The 25,797-nt window shown below is 36.7% G+C and overlaps 2 protein-coding genes across 3 annotated transcripts in view; both read left to right on the forward strand.

The window, feature by feature from the left end:
- Nucleotides 1-25,797, forward strand: part of SOS1 (sodium proton exchanger, putative (NHX7) (SOS1)) — a 299,664-nt gene that overhangs the window by 166,787 nt on the left and 107,080 nt on the right. The window lies entirely within an intron of this gene.
- On the forward strand, nt 21,339-23,547 carry LOC149541545 (uncharacterized). The gene is made up of 6 exons (XM_089796498.1): nt 21,339-21,517; nt 21,656-21,954; nt 22,097-22,494; nt 22,604-22,827; nt 22,931-23,118; nt 23,423-23,547. The coding sequence occupies exons 1-6, from the start codon at nt 21,417-21,419 to the stop codon at nt 23,545-23,547; spliced, it is 1,335 nt and encodes a 444-aa protein (XP_089652624.1). The 5' UTR covers nt 21,339-21,416.

The following is a 25,797-nucleotide window of genomic DNA, read 5'->3' on the forward strand; positions in this document are numbered from 1 at the left end:
TCTTTGACCTTCAGAAAATAGATCCAAGTTTTCTTAGAATACTCATCAATAAAGATTATTTAGTATGAGAACCCTCCTAGGGAAAGTGTTGGCATAGGTCCACATAAATCAGTGTGGATTAGTTCCAGAATTGATTTGGACTTGTGTTCACTAGGTGGAAAAGGTCTTTTTACATTCTTTCCTAGAGCACATCCTTTACAAATGCCTATATGGTTTGAATTTAGGTTAGGTGTTCTAGTGGTGATTTTTTCTATATTTGGTAGTGTACTGAATCCAATATGTCTGAGCCTTGTGTGCCATATTTCATTAGGATTTGTCACTTCATGACTTAGGGCTTGCTTTTGAATGTTGCACAATTTATATAGGGTTGCATCTCTAGTCCCTATGGTGATAGCATTCTTGAGGTTAGTATTTTTAGGTCAGTACAAAACTTTGTCTTTATTAAAGGTGACTTGATACCCTTCATCAACAAGTCCAATGATGGATACTGGATTCCTTTTTATGCCAAGTACAAAAGAACATCTTTCAAGTTTATAGTAACCTCAGTTTTTAGTTGTATAGAACATGTCCCAATTCCTTTTACTGGATAGGTGGAGTTATCTCTAATGGTGACTCCTTCAATGGTATAATTTCCAAAAATTTCAAACTCTTTGAATCGTGTAATGTGATAGGATGCACCACTTGTCTATTATCCACACATTTTTGTTGGATTTCATCTCACTTGATAGAGCTGAGTAGAATAATAGACTTTCTTCCCTTTTTGTTTCCGCTAAGGAGGCTAGAATTTTTCCCCTTTTTGGACAATTTTTGAAGGTATGTCTGAATTTCTCACACTTATAACGTTGAACTTTGGAGAAGTCTTTTCTTTTGTAATTATTGTTTCCTTTTCGTTTATCATTTTTCTTTCTTTTGAATTTTCTTGTCTTCCCTCTGTTATTAGAGACTCAAAAAAGAGCTTGATTTTCTTCCTCTTGATTTGAAATGATCCCTCTAGAAATTTATCTTAATTCTTCTGAGGTGCAATCATTTTTAAATTGATCAAAAACTGGTATTGAGGATTTGCTAACGACCTGGATGAATGCTTCCCAAGATATAGGTAATCCTCTAAGTGCTATTATGGATGATTCTTGGTCTTCTACTTTGTTATTTCGCCTTTCCCAAGTGGCCTTTTCTGCCTCATCTTTAGGTATTGAAATGTCTGATTCAATGAATGATTCTAATTCTAATTCTTCAAGGATTGTTGTTATTTGAATTTTCCATCAGAAGAATTTTGTTGCTCCTTCAAGCCTGTCCTCGACTCTAACATTGTTTGTCATGATATCACTTTTAATTTAAGGAAATTGTTTAGCAATCTCTCTACCAAATAGGCTCTGATATCATGTTATTTATTGGATCTTTATTGGAGGAGACTAACTAAATTGTTTTCCAGACTGCTACACTAAACATGACAGTATCTAGTTCTGTGTCTTAGTTGTGATCTGAGTTACTTTTACTCTTTGAGTCTTTGTACTGATGACCAATGATTATGGTATGTACAGAGCTCTCTTCAAATTGTATTGAGGCAACTTTGATGATGAATGCAGACCTTCAATCAGACTGTCCTGTTGTGAATTTGATTTGTTTTATAAATGTTTCTGTCTTCTGTACTGAGATTGATATTGCCTATTGTTATTGATATATGTTTGCAATTGGGTGCATGGTATATAAATATATCTTGACACATGGCCATGTAGGGGCATGACCCTATGTGACTCATGCTAGGTAGAGTCATGACCCTACGTGGACATGTCTTGACTATATTATTTCAAAACTCACCCAATAGTCAATACTATTCGGTGTTCTTTAAACAGAATTGACACACCCAATTTGAGGCTTGATCGATATTAATTTTTTAGTAGATAGAAGTTGATAATCAGGTATATATATGTGTGTGTGTTTGTATCAGTGTTATGGGACTCGAACTCGCCTCTGACTCAGAAAGTCAAAATCCGACTCGGACTCGGACTCGGCGACCGGACTCGGCCAGGACTCGGCAAGGACTCGAAAAATCATACAAGTATAATAACGAACTTTTGAAGGAAAAAATTGAATAACATAATAAAAAGTTGAAGATTTAAGATTTAAGATTCAATCCTTAATAGATTCTTGACATGCCACATCATTTTCAGAATTCATATACATTGTAAAAAACATCTTCCAGAAATCTCTATCTTTTTAAAAAAAAAAAAAAAAAAAAATCAGAGTCCTAGGCTCTGGACTCGCCTTGGACTCGGCGAGTCCATGTGGACTCTGCTAGGACTCGGTCGAGTCCTAGTCCAGAGGCAGATTGCCTCGGAAACATGGACTCTGCCTCGGACTTGCAGAGTCTTGGCATGACTCGGCGAGTCCTGTAACACTGGTTTGTATATATATATATATATATAATATGAACATATTAAATCAACTTCCATAATTAGATTCTCATCAAAATTAGCATATATTATATTGCTTCAATTTACTATAATGCTCTCATTCTCAACAATTCCTTGAGATTAAGTCCTGAAAAGTCCCATTGTACTCGATTCAGACCCCTTTTCCCACCTTTCTTCTAATAGGAAGCCAAAGTGGTGTTAAAATCACATCCAACATTAGAAATCTTTCAACTGTTTTGATAGAAAACCTCTGAAATATTATTCCAAACTGCTCCTTTCTTAGCTGTTCAAGTCAGACCATAGACATTTACTGAAAATATTGATTCTTTCAAATGAAGCTCATCTAACCTTACCAAACCTTACCAACTGCTGTTGTTTTTCCTTGTTGAATAAGAGACATCCATAGTCCTAGAATTCCACGAAACCTCCATCATCCTAGAAGCCCCAACAACACTAAAAAACAATCTTTCCACATGCTACCACTATTAAGCAATACTTTACCTTAATCATCTTGAAACTTTGTTTCTTGGAGACACAAAATCCGGTATCTCCTGATTAGGGCACCTCTTGATCAGGAGCCTCTTGTCAAGGGAATCACAGCCCTTGACATTCCACGTAAGAACCTTCATTGCTGCCTAGGAAAGAACAAGTCTCTCCCAAATCTTATCTTGGACTGATCTTTCCTGTTGTCTGCTTGCTCGAAAAGTTTTTGGGTTGACTTCCTACCTCTTGTCTTTCTCACACCAATATAGACTTCTTCAACTGGATTTGGTTTGACTAATGGTCTGCTTGTCCAAGATACCAGGTTCACTAGTCATTCCGAAAACATCTTCCTCATCCTCTAACAATATATGACCCACTGTCTCATTACCAATAACCGCGTCCATCCCTTTTATAATTTGTTCATTCTTATCTTTCCTGAGTAACATCTAAATATCTCAAAACATAATTGTATTCTCCTCTTGAATTGCTACCACAATAACATCCGATATCTGAATTTGTTGTCCAAAAGTTGCTCAAGTAAAATCTAGCCCAATCTTTCACCCGAAAAGAAAACTCTTTTTCCACCGTATTCTTCTTCAAGCACTGACATTTCCTTTTCAGCTTTTTCCTCCCTTTCCTTAGCTTCAACACTATCATTTCCATTGCTTGCAAGGCTAAAATCCTTTGCTCGAACATGTTTTGTTCAAGGCCCTTCCCTTTCTTGTTCACTTTGCACTCTTCCAATGAATGACTTCATTCTCTCCACTTTTTGCTTTGCTCCATTATTTCCTGAATCTCTATCTCTTGCCACCAAACTCCTTCACTTGACCAAAGTTCAACCACATGCATCAAAGGAGGGTTAGGATGCCGAAGTACACAAATTCTATCATACATGGTGTGGTCAGATTTTTCCACTGCTTCATTGGATTTTAAAAACTTTCCTTTTTTATTCCCGATAAGCTTCAAAGAATCCATTAGGTAACGACTTGATCACATAATAAGAACCGCATTTTTGATCACATCATGAATGGATTCAAACATATGTGGGTGGTGCAGGGCACCCAACCCTTTGATGGATCCTTGAAGGCATTTTGAGCATGATGTAATGTAATAAGGTTCCATATGGATGATTTCATATGTTGATGTCACGCAATAAGGCCATTAGAGCCACTTAGTTGTTTGTAACTTTGTAATGCATGGTCAACAACCACAACAATTTGGTATAATAAGTTTGATGTTGTTTTATAGTCATCTAGGCCATTTGTGACCAAGTTGTCATGTTTGATAAAGTTGAACACGAAAATGCAAGTTTTGTTGCAAAATTGTAAAAGTTGTCAACATTGTCAAGTTGCATAATTAACAAAATCTTGCAATTAGTAACCCAACAACCAACTAGTTTGAATTTCAATTGGAACCAGTTGGGATAGTTGTAGGAGGATGGTGTAAGTCCTAAATGGTCAAAGGACAAAGTAGTAGGAAAGATGGGTGAATGAGAAAGGAGATTTTGGATTGTTTAAAAACAAATTTTTAAGTAGTTTCTTTGATTTTTGTCTTTGTATGGACGATCCCTGATAGGCCAGCCATAACAGATGTTATAAAAGTGTACAATAGTGAATAAGCTTTCCATTGCAAGTGGTTTGGGGTCATTTGACACACATACAAAGAAGATCTACTCGATTTGGTGAAATTGGTTGTTAAAGCCTACAAACCTTAGTTTTTTGGGTTCAAATGGCTATAGCTTGGCATTCCACCATTGGATCTGGCCAATTCTTTGTGGAATGTTAGGTCTCTGTGTATATTATAATATGCAATTGGTTCTGGACCAGTCCATTGAGCCCCTGAAGTTTAGCATGATGCCATCGGTTTGGCATTTAGATGTGACAAGCCAAGATCAAGAAGAAGTGGAGTTGTAGAAGTATTAATTGGTTGTGGAGATGTGAACTAAAGGTTATTATAGTTTCCTTAAGCATAGGAAGCCATAGAATGAAGATCCATTTTCTAGGAAACATCAATTGATGGAGATCCATTTGGGCACTTTCTGATTGGCTAAGTCAAAGACAAAACCCAACTCCCATTTTGAGATATTGTATAAGGGGTTGAAAAGGGTATTCCAAAATGTGTTCTGCTTGGGCTCTTGCTAAGACAGTTTGGGAGTTAGGGGTTTAAAACTAAGTTTGGAGGGTTAACTACTAGGTCTCCTAGTAGGCCTAATTGTGAAAATTTTAATTTTGTGCAGTTTGGGTTTCGATCTAAAGGGTCAGATTGAGCAAGTGTAATGTTTGAAGTATCGAAGAAGCCCATACAAGTCATATTGCAAGAATGGTAAGAGATCCTGATAGACAAGGGTAGGTTGCTGTCATGTCCCTATATTTATAAGATTTTATAATAAATAAATTAATAATAGAATGTTTAATAATAAATTATATTATAATTTATTATTATATATTATAAACATAATTAGAAATTGATGACATATAATATATATATGACATGATTATATTGCAGTTAATATGATAATAAAAATATATTGATCAAATATATTATAAATATAAACCAAACAATTATAATAAATATATTATTTAAAGAATCAAAGGTTGCAACCTAATCGGAATGGTCACAACCTCACATCAAATGGAATATATATAAAGGAAGGAATATGTTGAGCAAATACCATTACAGTCTATCCACCAATCATATGCTCATTTGTAATCTCTGCAGACGTTGGTAACACACTAGAGGCTAAAGTCGGTATTTATTGGAATGATCATCCTTTTGATTCACAAACGACAAACGATAGAGGTATCTCAATTGCAAGTAACGTGGAGGAAAGAACAAAGAAATTAAAAGAATTTACAAGGAAGACAACAACTGAGATGGACGTCAAAAAATATATTATTCCAACGTATGAATAATATTGACAAGACATCGAATCAAATAGAGTATTCGTTCTCTCTGTATGATTCAGGTTAATACATCCTATAGTCTGCAAGCATAAAATACCCACGATGTGAAGAGTTTCTGTCTGCCCTGTTCAAAATAGCATAGATGATATCCAACGCCGCATTAGAAGAATTGACCAGATCAAACTAGACAAAATTATCAGCACACAGGTGAGGAGGATATTGCACAGTACTAGACTCAAGAAAATAACCAAAGACAGTGAGATAGTAAGAAGCATCGGTGGCACAATAAAGGTTCAGAATATAGAATAAAGAGGAAGAACGATTCAGATGGCAGATATTTTTCGTTGGAGGCAATAGAGGAAATGCAAGGAAGGATAAGTCTACATAATCATCAATTGGGGATTGTGTGGAGACCAGTCAAATAATACAGAACAGAATATATGCAACCAACCATAATAATAAAGGATTATCTTGTAGTATTGTTCTTCTGAGAGCTATCCTAATGTCGGCAACATATATACACCAGAACTCGGGTCCAACAAACTAAACATCTCTGTAAGCAATTGGAAAGATAATTCCATCTATTGACAGAACAGTTTCAGGCATAATATTAAGATGGCCTTGTATGATATGGAGAATACTCCAAAGGAAATACAGTTAGATCAGAAATAGCATTCAATCTTAGAAGATAATATATTCTCATAACTAATCAAAGACATCAATACCAACAGCCAAACCACTTACAAAGGGAGTTGATATACCATCATAATTGTAGATAAAACAATAGTGGATTGTGTAATCATCATTAATGCCAAACCAGAATATAATTGTAGATAAAACAATAGTGGATTGTGTAATCATCATTAATGCCAAACCAGAATATAACAGCAGATATACATTCCTCAGTAGTAGAGTAGAAGAGAAAACATCAATTGTAAGAGGATCCAAATCATTAGTCGAGAAAAGTCAACACATTATAGAAAACTAAATTTAAAATGATATAAGGAAAGGCTATGAAGATCCTTCAATCCATATCATCAAAGACATTTTATTATCGCATTAAATGTGCAATATTGAATCTGCTCTAGCGTAGCTGCATATTGATGAAGAAAACAAGTTATATCTCCCAGATTGTTAATCAGATATAGCGACCATATTACACAGTCCGTAAGACTATCAGATAACAATATCATTTCTATAAATAATAATTGAAGACACTATGTATATACAAAACATTAATCGGGTAAAGCCATCAATATATGGTATATGCAAGATTGTAAGAACACCTCAGTAGCAACACCATATCAAGGTTGAAGTGATAAAATCTATACTACATTCGAGATTTAGGAATTAAATTAGAAAGCAATTTGCCAAAAGCAATTCCTACCAAATATGCAAGTCTACAAGTGCTATCAAATGATGTAAGCTTTAGGAATAATGGAAATTTGCAGTAGTAGTCCCTATTAGCTAACTAGAGGAAGGGGACTGTTGATTTTCATGGATCTTTTGCAAATGTATTAGCACTGCCGTTATATTCGATATGTGTTTTTCAAATGCAGCTATCAATATATTTATATAAAGAAAGAGTTATGAATAGACATGTCTCTTTAGGAATATGTCTAATTCATAATATTAACCATTATAATTATATATACAAATTATATATTATCTCTTTCTCTAATATATAAATAATTATAAAATATATATATATATATATATATATATATCTTCACTAGAGTTTATCAGAACGAAGCTACAAAACATTAAAACTCCCTCTTAGCTAGGGAGGATAAACACAAGACATATATTACGCCATTGGTATATTAAGAATGACAAATTTTAAGGATATCTCATTTGATATCTCAAAAGTTTTACACCATTTGATATTACATTCGATATCACGAGTATTGGTCTTCCAAAATATCAACATATGATATTCAACAAGTACTCAATTAAGGTTTGATATCAAGATTCAAGAGTATTGACCTCCCAGAATATCAATGATATTTACCAAGTACTCAAATAAAGTTTGATATCATATTTGATATCAAGAGTATTGGCCTCCCAGAATATCAATGATATTCACCAAGTACTCAAAAAGGTTTTGATATCACAATTGATATCAAGAGTATTGGCCTCCTAGAATATCAAAGATATTCACCAAGTACTCAAAAAGGTTTTGATATCACATGTGATATCAAGAGCATTGGCCTCCCAGAATATCAAATTATATTCACCAATTACTCTTTGAGTAATGGCCTCCCAGAATGTTGAGATGCAAGACATTCACCATTTACTCAAATTTAGATCTCATGATACAAGTTATTGTAAGATCGTCACCTTACAGTAACTTTTGCAAATATAAGTGACATCATTTGGAAGTCCTCACTTCCTCACGATGTACACAGGCATAGGCCCATCAAAATCACATAGTCATAAGGCATATACATGAATCACAGTCCTCTTGACTGCTATAACTTATAGATCATAGGAGAATCTATCACAATGTGGTTTACTCCCTCTAAGTCAGTATGATCAAAGATCAATGAAGGTTGATTGAATCATATCCTCTATTTTGCTCCCTCTCTTTCAAGGTTGCCTCTAAGGAAGTGTCAAGTCTTCCTATTAACATCAATCTCCCTCTTTCTGCAAGACATCCTCAAAGGAAAAGATCAAGGCGCATAGCTCTTATAGTAATAAAATTATCATTAATAATTATTTTGAATACTAATAATATAAGAACATTAGAACTTGATTCTATACTTCATTGATATAATTCCAATATTCGATGTAGTTATTAATATATCATCATGATTTATTTCCGTAAGCATATTATATCCCCATAGATATATTATAATCACATATGCCTACATATAAATCTATTTCATAATAAATAATATTGCTATCTTGCAACATATCAATTAATTAATAAAATCTATCAATTTATTCAATCTCATATTATTCTTTATAATATTAATAGACATTCAATAATTATTCGTACCAATATTAAAAAATTAAATATAAATTATATTTACTTAAGAAGTAATAGAAATTCCTTAAAATATAAATTTAACAAGTAAACCCATACCTTTTATATGTAGATCAAATACCTTGTGGGGATTTGGTGACTTCCTCAAGCATTGTTTGAGTTGGTCTTACAGTCTCATTTGTCTCCTTTAATAAATGTGAGACCTTTTACGTTACTATTCATTATCACAAGCTCCTCTCTCAAATAACCGGAGATTAATCTTGATACTGATATCACCTTACCGCTTTCCTAAGGGGCACTTGACATGATCTATTTAGAAATCAAATGTTTTATTGAGGCTCGTCAGCTTAATATAATCTTGGACATGAATGCCTCTTGGGTTCCACTTAGTAAGCATATACCCATCATTATCTTTTATTTTGGATAATTTATGATATTTACATTCATGCCAATCAGGAAAGTTCGAACTAGTTTGAAATCAATGCTAATGTCTATTCAACCTTATTTGTTTCTGTCTTGCCCAAAAGGGATATTTGAAATGGATTATACTTCCTGTGTGTTCCTCCATGGCATCCATCTTTACTCAAACAGACTGCTTCCCTTCTTTATGTGTATTATAATGACATGCTGCCCAATACTACTTCTCTATTGTTGAGTTGAAGGGTCTTATTCTATAGGATTCTGATAGTTTGAACTATTGTGGAAAGTTGACACGATGACTGTTTGAGGATTCTGAGTTTCCTCTCTATTCTTACTTAGTTTGAATAAAATCTCATCTTATTATTTACTCTATCCATGCCATATTCAGAGGTCACAATCCCTTCATTTCATATGGAGATCCATTTCTTGGAGCATGATATCCTAGTTAAAAAGAATCACATGGCATCGTCCTAGAGCCACACAAACTTCAAAAAATGGCAACAACTTTGCCCTTAGCTCTTTTGACTCATCCCCTTATCCATGTGCGAATATCCATGTTTCTCTGCCCATTGAATTGGGCACCATATGATGGCAGAATTTGCCATGGTTTTTAGATGGTATTGTGCAGTTAATGCGATCTCACTAAGGATTGAGGGACCTCACAATCAATTACTTTATTCTATATGTAAGACAAGTGCTTGAGATGGAATATAATCTCCACTGAATGCAGGATGCTGACTGCCACCTTCGTTGTAACCAACATGGCATTATTATAATATTCAACGCTTCTTACATGTGCAATTTGGCTCTGATACCATGTTGATTTTCATGGATCTTTGTGATGTCCCCATTCTGGAGGTAATTTGATTTAATTAATTAAATTAATTAAGTAGTCCAAAATAATGAATATTTTATGAGGATGACTAATTAATCATTTTAATTAAATAAATAAGTGGTATTTAGTTAATTATTTATAAAGTTATCAAATAAATAAATATTAAAAGGTAACTTTATATTTAATTAATTAAATAAAGTGACTTGAATTATAAAATATTTTATAAAATCACTTAATAAAATAATGTTCTAGAAGTTTATGGAGAAAGTGGAGAAAAAAGAATAAATAGGCATCCTAGGTTTCATTCTAAGCAAGCAGATTTGTTGTTGTTGATGTGCATTGTGGAGCCTAGGGTTTCTACAGTAGTCACAATTGGCCATTGAGAATCTCAATTGGTACGCAATTTTGAGGGTGTGAAATATCACTTGAATTATTGTAGCTGGGAGAAAGTTACTTCAGACTTTCATTTGTGCTCCATTGCTTAAAATCTTGTGGCCTTTGGCCAAGTTTTGGATGGTTCAATTTGAGGAATTGTTGAAGACATTTTGGTGATCAAAGTCTCCATCTTTGGCTATGCTAGGGTTCTACTTGCAGCATTCGTCATTTCCAGAATTGCTGATATGATGTTTCAGTCACATAAGTCTGCATATGAGGGCCACAATTTTGCTTGATATCAATTGCTATTTGCATTAGAGATTATAGCTATCCTTTGGAGCTGGTTCATCATTCTTGGCATCGATTTTCCTTGGTGAAGAAAGCAGATTATATTGGTGGATAAATCTGATATTAAAATCAGATATTACAGTCTTGAAAGGGCACCTTTGGTAGGTGCGGTTTTGGTTGTGGAGCTCACATTTGGCATCGATTTCCTTCAAGGCTCGGATCGCCCATTTCCTTGGATCTTGGAGATGATGTTTGGTGCTTGAGACGGAATTTATATGCTGCATATTATTTTATTTTCAAGATCAGACCAGAACAGGGGCAGCTGGCTTAGGGAGCTCGATTTGGCTTGGAAGAACACATTTTCAATTGGAGTTTGGTTGCTTCTTCATCTATTCACAAAGGCGCTTCAATCCAACCAGGTTTCATTGCTTATAGTCCATCATTTCATTGTATAAGCATAACTTTTAGTTACAGCTGTAGGAGTGCATTTTCATACCAACATATCATATATTTGTAATTCTTGTAAATGCCAAGAGTCTTGGCTTATTGATGAGCATTGTATTGGATCATTGTGTTGTAATAAGAGATACTAATTTGCTGGTCATTTGTAGTTGTCATTGAGCAATTCTATATCATTTGTAGTCAACTTAGTAGTTTGCATACCAACTGTTTGACAAAATACTAGTTGGCTGTAGGTGATCTTTTTTTATGATTAGAATTCATATATGCATTCAAGATTGTTAGAATAAGTTGCACATTCGTGTTAGGTCATTGTTTAATCAATTTAGAGTCATTTGTAAACATCCTCATCGATGCTAATTGAAGAAAGGAGTCATTAACATAGATGGAAAAGTCGTCGATTACTCGGCGAGTCTTAAACACTCATCGAGTATTTTAGCCTGGCGAGTAAATGCCCCAAGAACTTGTAGAAAAGAAAAACTCGGTAGTAGGGTAAAGAAAAACTTGGCAATTTTTACTTAAAAACTCGTGGTTCAGGAAACCCGTGCCCAGTGACGGCTAAATAGGGCAAAAATCATTGCTTTTTGCATTGTTTGTTGCATTTGTGTGGAGGGAAGAAGGTTTTAGCTGATTGCATGTGATTCAAGGCAGATTTGAGTGGATTTTAGAGGATTCTAACCAGATTTAGATGAGATGACCCTTACTATAAAGGTCAATAAAAAACCAATGTTGAACTGCTACAAATTGTAAACTCGTCTTGCACTATGAAATTTCATCAAAAACTAAACATGCGATTGTTAATGGTAAAAATGTATTGTCTTAAATTATTCATCAAATGAGTACAATGGGCAGTATTAATCAATTACAAATTGAATGGTAACACAAGTCTTACAGAATTTATAGATAGCAAGAACTTGGTATTGTTGTTCCTTTTGCATGAAATGGTGATTGATTCGAGTTTTTCCCTTAATCTGCCTGCTTCATTTTGATGCCGCAAAGTCAGTCATATACCATTTAAACTTGTCTGTCTGCTGAAAGGGGTGATTTGTTTATTGACACTCTTCCCTGATTACCAACTGAATATAAATATTGATGTCCAAACTGCCATGCGGATTAGTGCAATCGTCTGTCACCACGACTCTGGGTTGGCGCTGTTGAATCCGAATTTTTCCGAGCCCATCCTCCTCCTGACTTCGGCGGAAGCAATTGTTGATTAATCTTAATAAATCGTGACCTGAAATAAATGCCCGATCTAAGTTCGTTGCTGGTCGGATGGTCTGGAAACGCAAGGGCAAATGGAAGTCGATATGTAATATTTGAGATATCTCCGTCCTTTGCAGTGTTGTTGATGAAAATCGGAAGACCCTAATGCACTTGTAAATAATCTGAACCCTTTAATATCTGGCCCCGCTAGCCCCTTCAGTCCGACTCCAGAGCTGATGCGTCTCAACTTTCATAAATCGAAAATCATATATATATACTTCAAACTGCTCCTCCGGTTTTAAAGAATGATTTCTGTCCTTCGTCTTGGCCGTAAGAGAACAGAGGTAATCCTGTATTGTGGCAGCCTTCACGTGGTGATCTTGCAAATGGCCTTAGGCCTGAATTTGTTTCCTGATGAAATGACTGTAGCGTCACCTCCGAATTGCAATAATTCGGGTGATATCCCACACCCTCAAAATTGCTTATCAATGGGAGTTTTCGTTCCCAAAGATAATTTGAGAATTTGTAGACGAGATGACTACAAATTGCTCCAACTGGAATAGAAGTAAAATCCACAAAATCGCTTGCTTCCAATGGGTGCCCCCTGCCCTCTATTTATTTACTTTTTTTGAGAAGTCGCTGGAAGCTTCTAGAACATCTTGTTATAATAACTTATTATAATGTACTTTATTATTAATTAACTTTATAAAATTAAATAAATAACTTTATAAAGTTAAAAGTACAATCTCAATTCGACATTAGAACAAGTAGGCCCCACTTACTGGATTATAACTCTCCGAGAGCAAGAATGTAATCATCTGGCAACAAAATGACTCTCTCTCTCCAAAATCATTTGCCTACGAGAGTCAATGATAGGCAAATCTCCAGTAGAAGTTATGTCGCTAGAAAGGAGACATGACAGTCCGCCCTTCCTGAAATTGCTTGTCCTCAAGCAATCTCAAAGCTGGATGCTGCAAAATTGTTTCATTTTCCCAAGTAGCATCTTCAATTGGTAGATCTTTCCATTTAACCAAATATTCTTTGATTGCCCTTCTGCGGAGTTGTTTTTCCCTGCTTTCCAAAATGAATTCCGACATTAAGATCAATTTCCCTTCATCATCCAAGGGAGGTAATACTGTAGAAGGTACCACATTCTGTCCCAACGCCTTCTTGAGGCGCGACACATGGAACACATTATACACTTTGCTATCTGCTGGAAGCTCAAGCTCATAAGCCAAGTCCCCTATTCGTCTGGTGATCCTGAAAGGCCCATAATATCTAGGCTTAAGTTTTTCTGATCCACCTCTTTTGAGAGTAGATTGCTGAAAAGGCTGAAGCATGAGGTAAACCATGTCACCAACCTCAAAGCTTCTCTCTGTCCTCTTTTGATCCGCATACTGCTTATACTGATTTTGTGCCCTGGCTATGTTATCTCGGAGAGCTTTAATAATGTCCTTACTCTCTTGAATTAAATCCCCGGCGCGTGGAACCCGAACATCACCCATTAACAAGTCAATAAAACTCGGTGCTTCATACCCATATAACGCTCGGAAAGGTGTCATCTGAATAGACATGTGAAAAGTGGTATTGTAACAATATTCACACAAGTAAATCCATCTTACCCATGCCTTCTGCTGATCAGCCACGTAATTTCTCAAGTAGCCTTCCACCCACTTGTTGACTATTTCCGTCTGTCCATCAGTCTGCGGGTGATAATTAGTACTGGGTGTGAGCTCAGTGCCACATAATTGGAACACCTCCCGCCAAAAATGACTCAAGAATCTACTATCCCTGTCACTGACAACACTGCGGGGTATCCCATGTAACCTGAAAACCTCTTTGAAGAATACCTCAGTAACCTCCTGTACTGCTGTAGAAGTAGTGGTGATGGGAAAGAAGTGAGCATATTTTGTTAGTCTATCAACCACCACATAAATGCAATCGTGCCCCTGAGCCTTGGGCAACCCTGTAATGAAATCCATGGATATGCATTCCCACTTCTGTTTTGGGATGGGAAGTGGCTGTAGGAGTCCTGCTGGGAAGGTGTGCTCTTGTTTATTTTGTTGACAAACAGGACACTCACGAATATATTGCAATACATCCTTCTTGAGTCATTTCCATGTAAACCGTTCCCGTACCTGTCTATATGTTTTAAAGTACCCGGGATGACCAGCTATGGGTGAATCATGAAGAGCCCGCATAATAGACCGTTTCACCTTTGATCTTGGAACTAAAAAGATCCTGCTCTTGTAAATGATCAAATCATCCACAAGTGAATACCTGGTGTCGACAATTGTTCCATCAACTATCCCAGATGCCCAAGAGTCTCTAGCGTATTTGATGAAGGTACGCTCTGATACCACTAATGTAGGTACGCTCTGATACCATTGACGAAGGGCCACACCACCCTTACCAACTCACAACCAATAATGCAACAATATGAAGACAATTTTATTATACTTGAAAATTCAATAGCAATTACAATAACATTTTTCCAAGATCTCTCAAGATCCAATCCAAACCCAAGCTAGTCCAGATCCACACTCTGGTAGAAACCTCTAAGATCTCAACTTGTGCTCGCAAGCCACCAAGCAACCTCCTTGTTTCTAAACCGCAGTCACTAGCTCTTTTCCAACCTTATCCAAGATCCAAGTGTAAACTGCCTCACATTCGGCGCTCTGTCTACACACTCACAACTCCACAATAATCCTGCTGTAAACTGCCTCACATTCGGCGCTCTGTCTACAGACTCAAGAAAACTCACTCTTCACTTCCTCCTTCTGTTTCACACCTTGAAGCCTTCACACTTTCCAACTTTCCTTCTTGAGCTTCTCCTTCTCGAGCTTCCACTTCTCAAGCTTTCACTTCTCAAGCTTCTACTCCTCGAGCTTCCCCTCCTGGAGCTTCCCCTTGAGCTTCCACCTTCTTCTCGAGCTTCTACTCTTCGAGCTTCTCCTCGAGCTTGATTAGAAATGCTCATATGCCTTGCTTAAATAGGCATTTACCACCCAATGCATGACTTATCCACAAGCTTCTAGAATTCCTCCACAACCTTCTACAACTTCCACAACCTTCTACAATATCCACAACTTTCTACAATATTCATAACTTTCTAGAATTCTACCCACACACCTCGATAAATGGAATGACAACCATTTATTTTTTTTTAATTTTGTTTTATTATGCTACCTATGCACCTTGAAAATAGAAATACTCTTTTCCTTTCTTTTCTCCTTTTTCCTTTTTTATTTTTTTATTATTTCTCCTTTAATTTTCTTCACTTTCTCTCTCCTCCAGATTTTTTTTTTCAATTTTTTTTCAACTTTTTTTTTTCCAATAATTTTTCATGCAAGATGCTCCTGCATCAGTATTTTGCAACAATCAAATGCTTCCAATCTTCAGAGATCTAAACCATCACACTAAGATGTGGCCTGCGTGACAAGGCGTCTGCTACCACATTCTGAGTGCCCTCAACGTATGATATATCAAAGTCATATGCCTGTAGCTTACTCACCCATTTCTGCTGTCTATCATTGAGATCTCTCTGTCCAAGGAAATGTCTTAAACTAATGTGGTCAGTTTTTATACAAAACTTACCTCCTATTAGATACTGCCTGAATTTAGCTAATGCGTGCATGATAGCTAACATCTCCTTATCGTAAATGCTGAATGATCTTTTTGGCCCACGGAGTTTCCTGCTCTCATATGCAATAGGGTGTTTGTCCTGCATCAACACAACCCCAATACCATCTCCTGAGGCGTCACACTAAAGTTCAAATGGCTTTGAGAAATCGGGCAATGCTAATACCGGGCATGAAGTCATGATCTCCTTAAATCTGTCAAAACAAGCCTGTGCCTTTGCTGTCCAAACAAAAACTCCTTTTTTGAGAAAATCTGTCAGAGGAGCCGCATGTCGCGAATATCCGCAAACAAATCTGCGATAGAAGCCACATAAACCAAGGAATCCTCTCAGCTGGGTCAGGTTCTCAGGAATAGGCCACTCCACAATAGCACAAATCTTATCAGGATCCATCCGTACTCCTTCTCTACTGATAATATGACCTAAGTATAATAACTCGGTCATGCCCAAATCACATTTGGACTCTTTGGCATACAAGGACTCTGCCTGCAAGCTATTCAATACTGTCTCTAAATGCTCCATATGCTCACACCATGTTCGACTGTATACCAAGATATCATCAAAGAAAACCAACACAAATTTCCTCAGCTGATGATGGAAGACCTTATTCATGGTGGATTGGAAAGTAGCTGGTGCATTGGTCAACCCGAATGGCATCACTACAAACTCAAAGTGTCCACAATGACATTTGAAGGCAGTCTTCTCTATGTCTTGTTCTCTCACTCTAATTTGGTGGTAACCGGATCTCAAGTCTATCTTACTAAAATAGCATGCCCCATGTAGTTCATCTATCAGCTCATCAATCCGTGGAATAGGATATCTATTCTTAATGGTCTTCTTATTCAGCATTCTGTAATCAATGCACATCCGAAGAGAACCATCTTTCTTCTTTACCAAAACTACTGAAGAAGCAAAAGGAGACTTACTAGGTCTAATGTGTCCCATTGCGAGAAGCTCCTTGACGGTTTTTTCTTTTTCATCTTCGAGCCTTTTTGGATGCCTGTATGGAGTAATCATAACTGGTTTAGCACTCTCTTCTAATTCGATGATGTGCTCAACTCCTCTATCAGGTGGTGTACTAGGTGGAATATCGCTGAATACCTTACTATACTTTTCCCTCAATATCTGGATGTCTGGATGATATTCTGTCTTTTGCTATTCCTCCTTTGTAGGCATGAGAGTACACATGGCTGCCCATTCAATATCGTTATGCCTCACCAATCTTTCCAATCGTCTGAGAGAAATAGTTCGGATGTCACTATTCTTGATAGCTCTCAACACATGTTGCTTCCCATTTACCTCAAACTTGATCTCCATGTCCTTGAGGCGGAAAGTGACTTCACCCAATAAACGTAACCATGTCATTCCCAAAACAATATCCAAGTCGCCCATATTGAACACATGGTAATCTGCTTTAAACTCATAATTATTCAGACGTAAAGGCATGTTTCTAACCATTCTATTACACTTAAGAGTATATCCATCGGCAACCTGTACTCGGAGACCCTCAAACTCCTTTGTCTTAATTCCACGGTGCTCAACCAGACGTGCATCAATGAAGTTGTGTGTAGCACCTGTATCAACCAATGTGATCACCTTCTGTCCTGCTAGAACACCACGTAACCTAAAAGATCCCTCCTGCTGAATACTAGACAAACGCCCTTGCTGTAAATGTAACTCAGTTTCCACCTTTTGCTCTGAATTTCCTGTTTCTTCTTCTGGTTTTGAACTACTGTGATCATCTTCATTTGCCGTACTGTCAGAATCTAATCCTTCATAATATGCCCACATAACTCTATTGGCCTTTCCCTTAGGTCTCAAAGGACAATCATGGTCCTTGTCATATGGGCCTTTGCAATAAAAGCATAGTTTCTTCCTGTGCAAGTCGTTTAATGCTTCCGCATCTAGGGGTGTAGTAGATTTTCCTTTGGTTTCAATACTCTTCCCTTTATTCTTCTTATTGTCTCTGAAAGAAGTAGTACTCTTGGAAGTGAACCTGCTAGAAGGTGTTGTAAGCTCCATACTCCGTGCTTTCCTCATGGCCTCCTGAAGTGTTGGTGGATCAAATGCCTTAATCCACCCCTTAAGGGGTTCGAACAATCCTTCTGTGAATAAGATAACCAACTGTCTCTCAGACACATCCTGTACCATAACTGACAACCTTTGAAATTCACTAATATAAACCTCCAAATTGCCTGACTGTCTTAACTGTGCGAGGTCGTGAAAATAAATCTCCGGATCCTTTTTATCAAAATGCTCAACCAATCTATCCACAAAGTCCTGGTAAGATGTTACCTGATTGTGTTGCAAAGTAACCATCCCATGTGACCACCAATCATGAGCTGCGCCTTCCAAATGCAAAGTGGCATATCTGATGGCATCTATCTCTGACATAGGCCTCAATGGCAGGAATGTATCCAACTTATGAACCCAAGCTTGTGTTGTCATCTGACCACTACCATCGAAAGATGGTAAAGTGAGTTTGCTAACAGCTCACTGCAACTCACTATCATGACCTCCTCTAGACCTCCTATTCTGATGGCTACTCCTCATATGCTCTCTCCTTTGGTTCAGATAGCGATCAAAGTTCAATAGTTCACGCACATGTGGGGGTAATGCCTGCCATTCAACAGTAGCAGCTCTGAGATCATCCTGAAAATCATCTGGCAAATTGTCTTCTCCTATTTCCTGAGCCTCCTCCCTTAGGAAGATGGGACGGGTAGGCCTATGTGCTGTCCATGATCTGCGCCTAGGAGCACCCTGTGAGCCTGCCACACTTCTATTATCATGATCAGGTGTACCTCTGCCTTGTTCCTGAATCCTGGGCTGAACAACTCTCTCTATTATGGTAGTCAAAGCTTGTAGTGACTGAGCTATTTCTTGCTGTCCGGTAGTCATGATTCTGTAAAACTCTCTGGTTTCATCATCATCAATTCTGGGAAATCTGGGTGGACTCTGTGACTGTCTCTCACCCATATCTCTGAATTTCTGTTCACCCTTAAGTGTTGCTCTTTTGCGGATATAAATTCGGGAATAAGGTTGCATAAGATGTTCTACCCAATAGGATGGCAGGAATATTGCTCTGATATCACTGAGATGACCCTTACTATAAAGGTCAATAACAAACCAATGCTGAACTGCTACAAATTGTAAACTCTTGTCTTGCACTATGAAATTTCATCAAAAACTAAACATGCGATTGTTAATGGTAAAAATGTATTGTCTTAAATTATTCATCAAATGAGTACAATGGGCAGTATTAATCAATTACAAATTGAATGGTAACACAAGTCTTACAGAATTTATAGATAGCAAGAACTTGGTATTGTTGTTCCTGTTGCATGAAATGGTGATTGATTCGAGTTTTTCCCTTAATCTGCCTGCTTCATTCTGATGCCGCAACGTCAGTCATATACCATTTAAACTTGTCTGTCTGCTGAAAGGGGCGATTTGTTTATTGACACTCTTCCCTAATTACCAACTGAATATAAATATTGATGTCCAAACTGCCACGCGGATTAGTGCAATCGTCTGTCACCACGACTCTGGGTTGGCGTTGTTGAATCTGAATTTTTCCAAGCCCATCCTCCTCCTGACTTTGGCGGAAGCAATTGTTGATTAATCTTAATAAATCGTGACCTGAAATAAATGCCCGATCTAAGTTCGTTGCTGGTTGGATGGTCTGGAAATGCAAGGGCAAATGGAAGTCGATATGTAATATTTGAGATATCTCCGTCCTTTGCAGTGTTGTTGACGAAAATCGGAAGACCCTAATGCACTTGTAAATAATCTGAACCCGTTAATATCTGGCCCCGCTAGCCCCTTCAGTCCGACTCCAGAGCTGATGCGTCTTGGCTTTCATAAATCGAAAATCATATATATATACTTCAAACTGCTCCTCCGGTTTTAAAGAATGATTTCTGTCCTTCGTCTTGGCCGTAAGAGAACAGAGGTAATCCTGTATTGCGGCAGCCTTCACATGGTTATCTTGCAAATGGCCTTAGGCCCGAATTTGTTTCCTGATGAAATGACTGTAGCGTCACCTCCGAATTGCAATAATTCGGGTGATATCCCACACCCTCAAAATTGCTTATCAATGGGAGTTTTCGTTCCCAAAGATAATTTGAGAATTTGTAGACGAGATGACTACAAATCGCTCCAACTGGAATAGAAGTAAAATCCACAAAACCGCTTGCTTCCAATGGGTGCCCCCTGCCCTCTATTTATTTACTTTTTTTGAGAAGTCGCTGGAAGCTTCTAGAACATCTTGTTATAATAACTTATTATAATGTACTTTATTATTAATTAACTTTATAAAATTAAATAAATAACTTTATAAAGTTAAAAGTACAATCTCAATTCGACATTAGAACAAGTAGGCCCCACTTACTGGATTATAACTCTCCGAGAGCAAGAATGTAATCATCTGGCAACAGAATGACTCTCTCTGTCCAAAATCATTTGCGTACGAGAGTCAATGATAGGCAAATCTCCGGTAGAAGTTATGTCGCTAGAAAGGGGACATGACATTAGAAGAGAAATTTCTTTCCAGGTATGTTCATCTTATCATAGTTTGAAAACTTTTTATAATTTCAAGTAAAGTTTCTATTGTTTTTGTTGTTGTTTGTAAATGATTTCAAATCATTTAAAATCATTTTAACTCTATGCTTGAACTTTGAATCCTTTGAAACCGAAGTTGTTCTAAACTTCTAGCTTCTAAGTTCTAACTTTGTTTATTCATTTTTCTATAAATTTATGTGTAGGGCAGCGGTCAAGCATTAAAAAAAACATGACAAACCCACAAGAAGAGTGGCCACAAACACCATGCCCATCTGGATATATAGGCACTCGACCTAAAAATGCAAGAGATAAGGCATGGCGGTATGCCTATGAAGCTCCAAATGATGTTGGGAAGGTGATATGCATTCCATGTGAGAATTATTTTTGGAGGCATAAACCGCCTCAAATACCACTTTGCAGGCATAAGGAAACATGATTCAAATCCTTGTCTTAAGGTAACTGATGAAGAAAAAAGATTCATCAATGCTTTACTTGCAGCTGCTGAAGAGAAAAAATTGAATAGGGAGAGGACGAAATTAGCTATGAGGGCAGCCATAGCTGAATCTGAAGGAGCTCCTTTTGATATGCAAGAAGAAGAAGAAGCACTTGAGAACATACTAGGATCTCTTCGTGGCCCATGGATCCGCAAACATAATATCTCTTTTACCAGTTCCACTTCTTCTACATCGCCTACTTGTTCATCACCATCCACATCAGGGATAGGGGGTTATTTTGTGTCTAGGAACACACTTGGAGCATAGCCATCATTAGAGGGCATTGCATGGTTCAAGGAGGTGCATGAGTAAACGGATATTGCAGCACCTGATTTTGGTTTTTCAACAATATCTCAATGAATGTGGCTGATAGTCCGTATTGGGTCAATATGGTGAATGCAATTTCAATATCGGGCAAAGGGTACAAGCCGCCTAATCGCAAGGATATGAGTGGAAGGTTAGTATTTTACTATTTAGTAATTGTAAATAATTGTGATTCACTTTAGTTCATTGTTATATTTTAAATCTTAATTGTTATAACTTATTTCCTAGTTTTTACTAACACTTTATTTAATATTACACGTAAATTTTGTAGGTTGCTTGACAAAGCGGTTGGTAGGGCAACAATATTGATAGAAGACCAAAAGAAAGAGTGGAAGAAGTATGGCTGCACCATTTTATCTGATGGGTGGACAGATAGAAGAAGTAGAACCATTATTAATTTATTGGTTGCTTGCAAAGATGATGTGGTGTTTTGGAAATCTGTTGATGCCTCCAACAAAGTGAAAAATGCAGCCACATTGGCTTTAATATTGGAGAATGTTGTCATGGAGGTGGGAATAGAGAATGTGGTGCAAATAATCATAGATAATGCAGCAACATATGTGGCAGTAGGTAAATTTAATTTTTTATGTTCGAATCAATATGAATCATGAATGTAATGCTATGGTATTATTCAATTTAGATTTGATGTAATTTGTAAATACTAAATATGGAAAATTTGTAACTAATTATTGATTTTTTGCTAATCTTTTAGGTAGAATCCTCCAAGAGAGGCATCCGACACTTTTTTGGTCACCTTGTGTAGCACATGCCCTTGACCTTCTTTTGGAGGACATAGGAAAACTTGATTGGGTGAGTCCAGTTGTGGAAGATGCTAGGCGAGTCACCGAATATATCTATAATCATCCATGGGTTCTCAGTTTGATGAGAAAGGCCGCTAAAGGCAAAGATTTGATGAGACCTGCTATGACAAGGTTTGCAACGGTCTTCTTGACGTTGCAAAGTATTCTTGACCACATATTTGCTTTGAAACAAATGTTTGTGTGTGCTGATTGGGTTGCTATATCTTACTCAAAGAAACTCGAAGGAGAGGCTGTGGCATGGATAGTCTTTGATGATAGTTTTTTTGTAAAGGCTAAGGAGATTGTGGAGGTAACTTCAAGAATCAAAACATTATATTTTTAGTTTATTCAGGTTTCATTATTAATTCATAACTTACTATTTTATTAACTAATTTGTATTTTTCAAATTTCAAATGTAGATGTCTATTCCCCTAGTTCTGGTCTTGCGCATATGTGATGGGCAGCAATCCCCAATGGGAGGTCTTTATGAGGCCATGGATAGGGCGAAAGAGGTTGTTAGAAGTTACTATCATGGGGACAGTCTCAAATTTGACCTCATTTGGGAAATAATTGATAGGAGGTGGAACAATATGCTCCACCAACCCATTCATGCACCAGGCTACTTCGTCAACCCCAAATTTAGGTACTATGATTGTCCTTGAAGTTGGGATTTTACTGAGACTTTATTTTACTTTACTTTTTAAGGTTGTGTAGTAAGACTTGATATCATTTTTAATTTGTTTTAGGGCTGATGATTCCTACTCAGATCCTAATGGAGAGGTCATGGAAGGTCTCTCTAAATGTATTGAGAGAATGATATCTAGTGAAGCGAATAGAGACTTTATTGTGACCGAACAACAAATCTATGTGGAATCGAGGGGTCCTTTGTTCTCTTCTATGCTAGCAAAGAGAGCAAGATCTACTCAAGCACCAGGTAAAGTGTCAAACTTTAAAACTTTTGCTAATTGATAAGTTGTGCTTCTGATTATCTATTTTTATTGCTTTATAACTTTTTATATTTTGTTTTGCAGATTCTTAGTGGGCAAGTTGGGGTGGCAATACCCCCAATTTAAAGAAATTTTCTCTTAGAGTCCTATCCCAACCTTGTAACTCATCCCATTGTGAGCGCAATTGGAGCTTATTTGAGTCCATCCACACAAAGAAAAGAAACAAAATTACTCAAGAATGACTTAATGACCTTGTTTATGTGCACTATAATCTTAAGTTGCACATAAAAGAGGCACAGATCTCAAAACTACCTGGTCCACTTGATCTAGATGAGATAGATCCTTATTCTAATTGGACAACACAGGAGCCAGGTCCATTGTTTACACCAGATGAGATCACTGATTTGGAGAGGTAGGCCATGGATGGGGATGTTGAAACTGATTTTCAGTTCACAATGGATGACATTGAGGATGAGGATGAGGATGATGATGATTCAAGCTCAGAGGATGAGGCATTATCATTAGGAGGAGATGCATCCTCTTCTAGGACATCGAGCCAGTCGAGCGAGGGGGCACAGCTACAGAGTTCACAGTCACGCAGCTCGTGCCCTATCCCAATGTGGGGTACTTCTAGGACTAGACCTCCTTCACTTTCTTGCTAGTGCAAGTGGAAAGAGGAAGATGTGATTGTATTGATGTATTTGGACTTTTAGTATTTACTTTTGGTTTGACAGATTGAAACTATTTACTACTTTGCTTCCTACCATGAGCATTCCACATGAGAATGCAATTTTGTACGCACTATGCATTTATATATATCTAAACTATGCTTGTTTCTTTTTATTGTCTTTAATTAACTTATTAGATGCATCTTCTCATTAAATTTTGCAAAATAAATATATTTTTAATTAAAGTTCAGCGGTTTTTTAGGTTCTCGAGTTTTTTTTTAAATCACCGAGTTTTTCCCGATTAAACTTTTGGGGGCTTGGCGAGTTTTTGCCTTTGGCGAGTTTTCCAACTATGGTCATTAAAGCAAACTGAAATTTTATATCAGTCATATGACCCTTGTATGTAAAGTGTTTGATGAAATTCCTTGAGCCTTTATCAGCATTTTGAGATTAGATTTGAGCAGGGTCATTACAATCTTTTGCAAATGTATGAGAATTGCCATTATATTCGATATGTGTTTTTCAAATGCAGCTATCAATATATTTATATAAAGAAAGAGTTATGAATAGACATGTCTCTCTAGGAATATGTCTATTCGTAATATTAACTATTATAATTATATATACAAATTATATTTTATCTCTTTCTCTAATATATAAATAATTATAAAATTTATATGTATATATATTTATGTATATCTAATATATATCAAATATATATACATATCTTCACTAGGGTTTATCAGAACGAAGCTACAAAACATTAATAGGGACATCACAGTTGTTGAAGTATAGCATCAGGAGAAGTGATATACTCATTACATTGAGTATTTGTATTCATGATTTATATGAACATTGTTTTATGTCTTATATTATTGATAAGAATAATATATATTATATATGTAATATAATATATTATATATATTATAGATTATATATTATTATATAATAATATAATAATATAATAATATATTACATATATGGTTAATATATTTATATTACATATATGCTTAAAGGTGAGTTATACATATAGTTAACTAAAGATGATTAACTATAGGGACATGTCCAAGAGACATGTCTCCTCTTATATTTACATGAGATTCAAATCTGCATTTGGAAATCATCAATTACAACGGCCATTGTAATGTTCTCGTTATAAAATAAATTTTTAATTAAGCTTTTGTAATTGGGCCGATTGATTTAATATATCTCGGACCCATTTTTATTTTGTTTTCGTAGTTTGTGTTGTAGTCGGCTATCTTTGTACACCCTCGGAAAGTTTTCCGTGATGGGTATTTAAGCACGACTTATAGGTTGTCTTTAGAGTATACAATTTGGATTATTTTATCTGTATTGTGAATTCCTGTTGGAGTTCTTTGTTGTTCGCCATTTCGGAAGTGAAAGACCTTCCCTACTTGGCTCTTTTGGTTTCGGTGGGATTCAAGCTCACCCTTCCGTTTGTATGGTTTGGCTCAAATCTGGTGAATTGGAGTGACATTTTATCTATCATTATATTTGAAAAATTTGAAGTGATATCGTTCTTTCTCTATGTGCAATTTTATGCAAATTGTTACAACTGGTCTTCCTGTGTGGATGCATAAAATACTCGGGCGTAGCAAACATAGCTCATCACTTTCCTCCATACACCATCCACTCTTGCCACATCCTTCACCTATCAAGGCATGCCCTCAACTGTACTCACCATACATCTCATCCCAAACCAACCACCGTACTACAATTTTGACTGTCGTACGACCTTCCCTTGACTGTTGTACAACCTCCCTTTTGACTCCCATATAGCCTTCCCTTGACTATTGTATGGCCTCCCTTTTGACTCCTGTACGACCTTCCCTTGATTGTCGTACAACCTCCTCTTCGTACACCCTTCACTGTACAAGTAAGCCCACAGACACCCCACATCACCATACGGCTCATTATCTCCCACTCCACCGTATGGTCCTCTATCTCAAGTTGTATGGTCTACATACCTACCTACTT

This window comes from Cupressus sempervirens, chromosome 8 (genome assembly GCF_028749045.1).
Source record: "Cupressus sempervirens isolate cs-2001-9-10 chromosome 8, ASM2874904v1, whole genome shotgun sequence".
In the NCBI taxonomy this organism is placed as follows: Eukaryota; Viridiplantae; Streptophyta; class Pinopsida; order Cupressales; family Cupressaceae; genus Cupressus; species Cupressus sempervirens.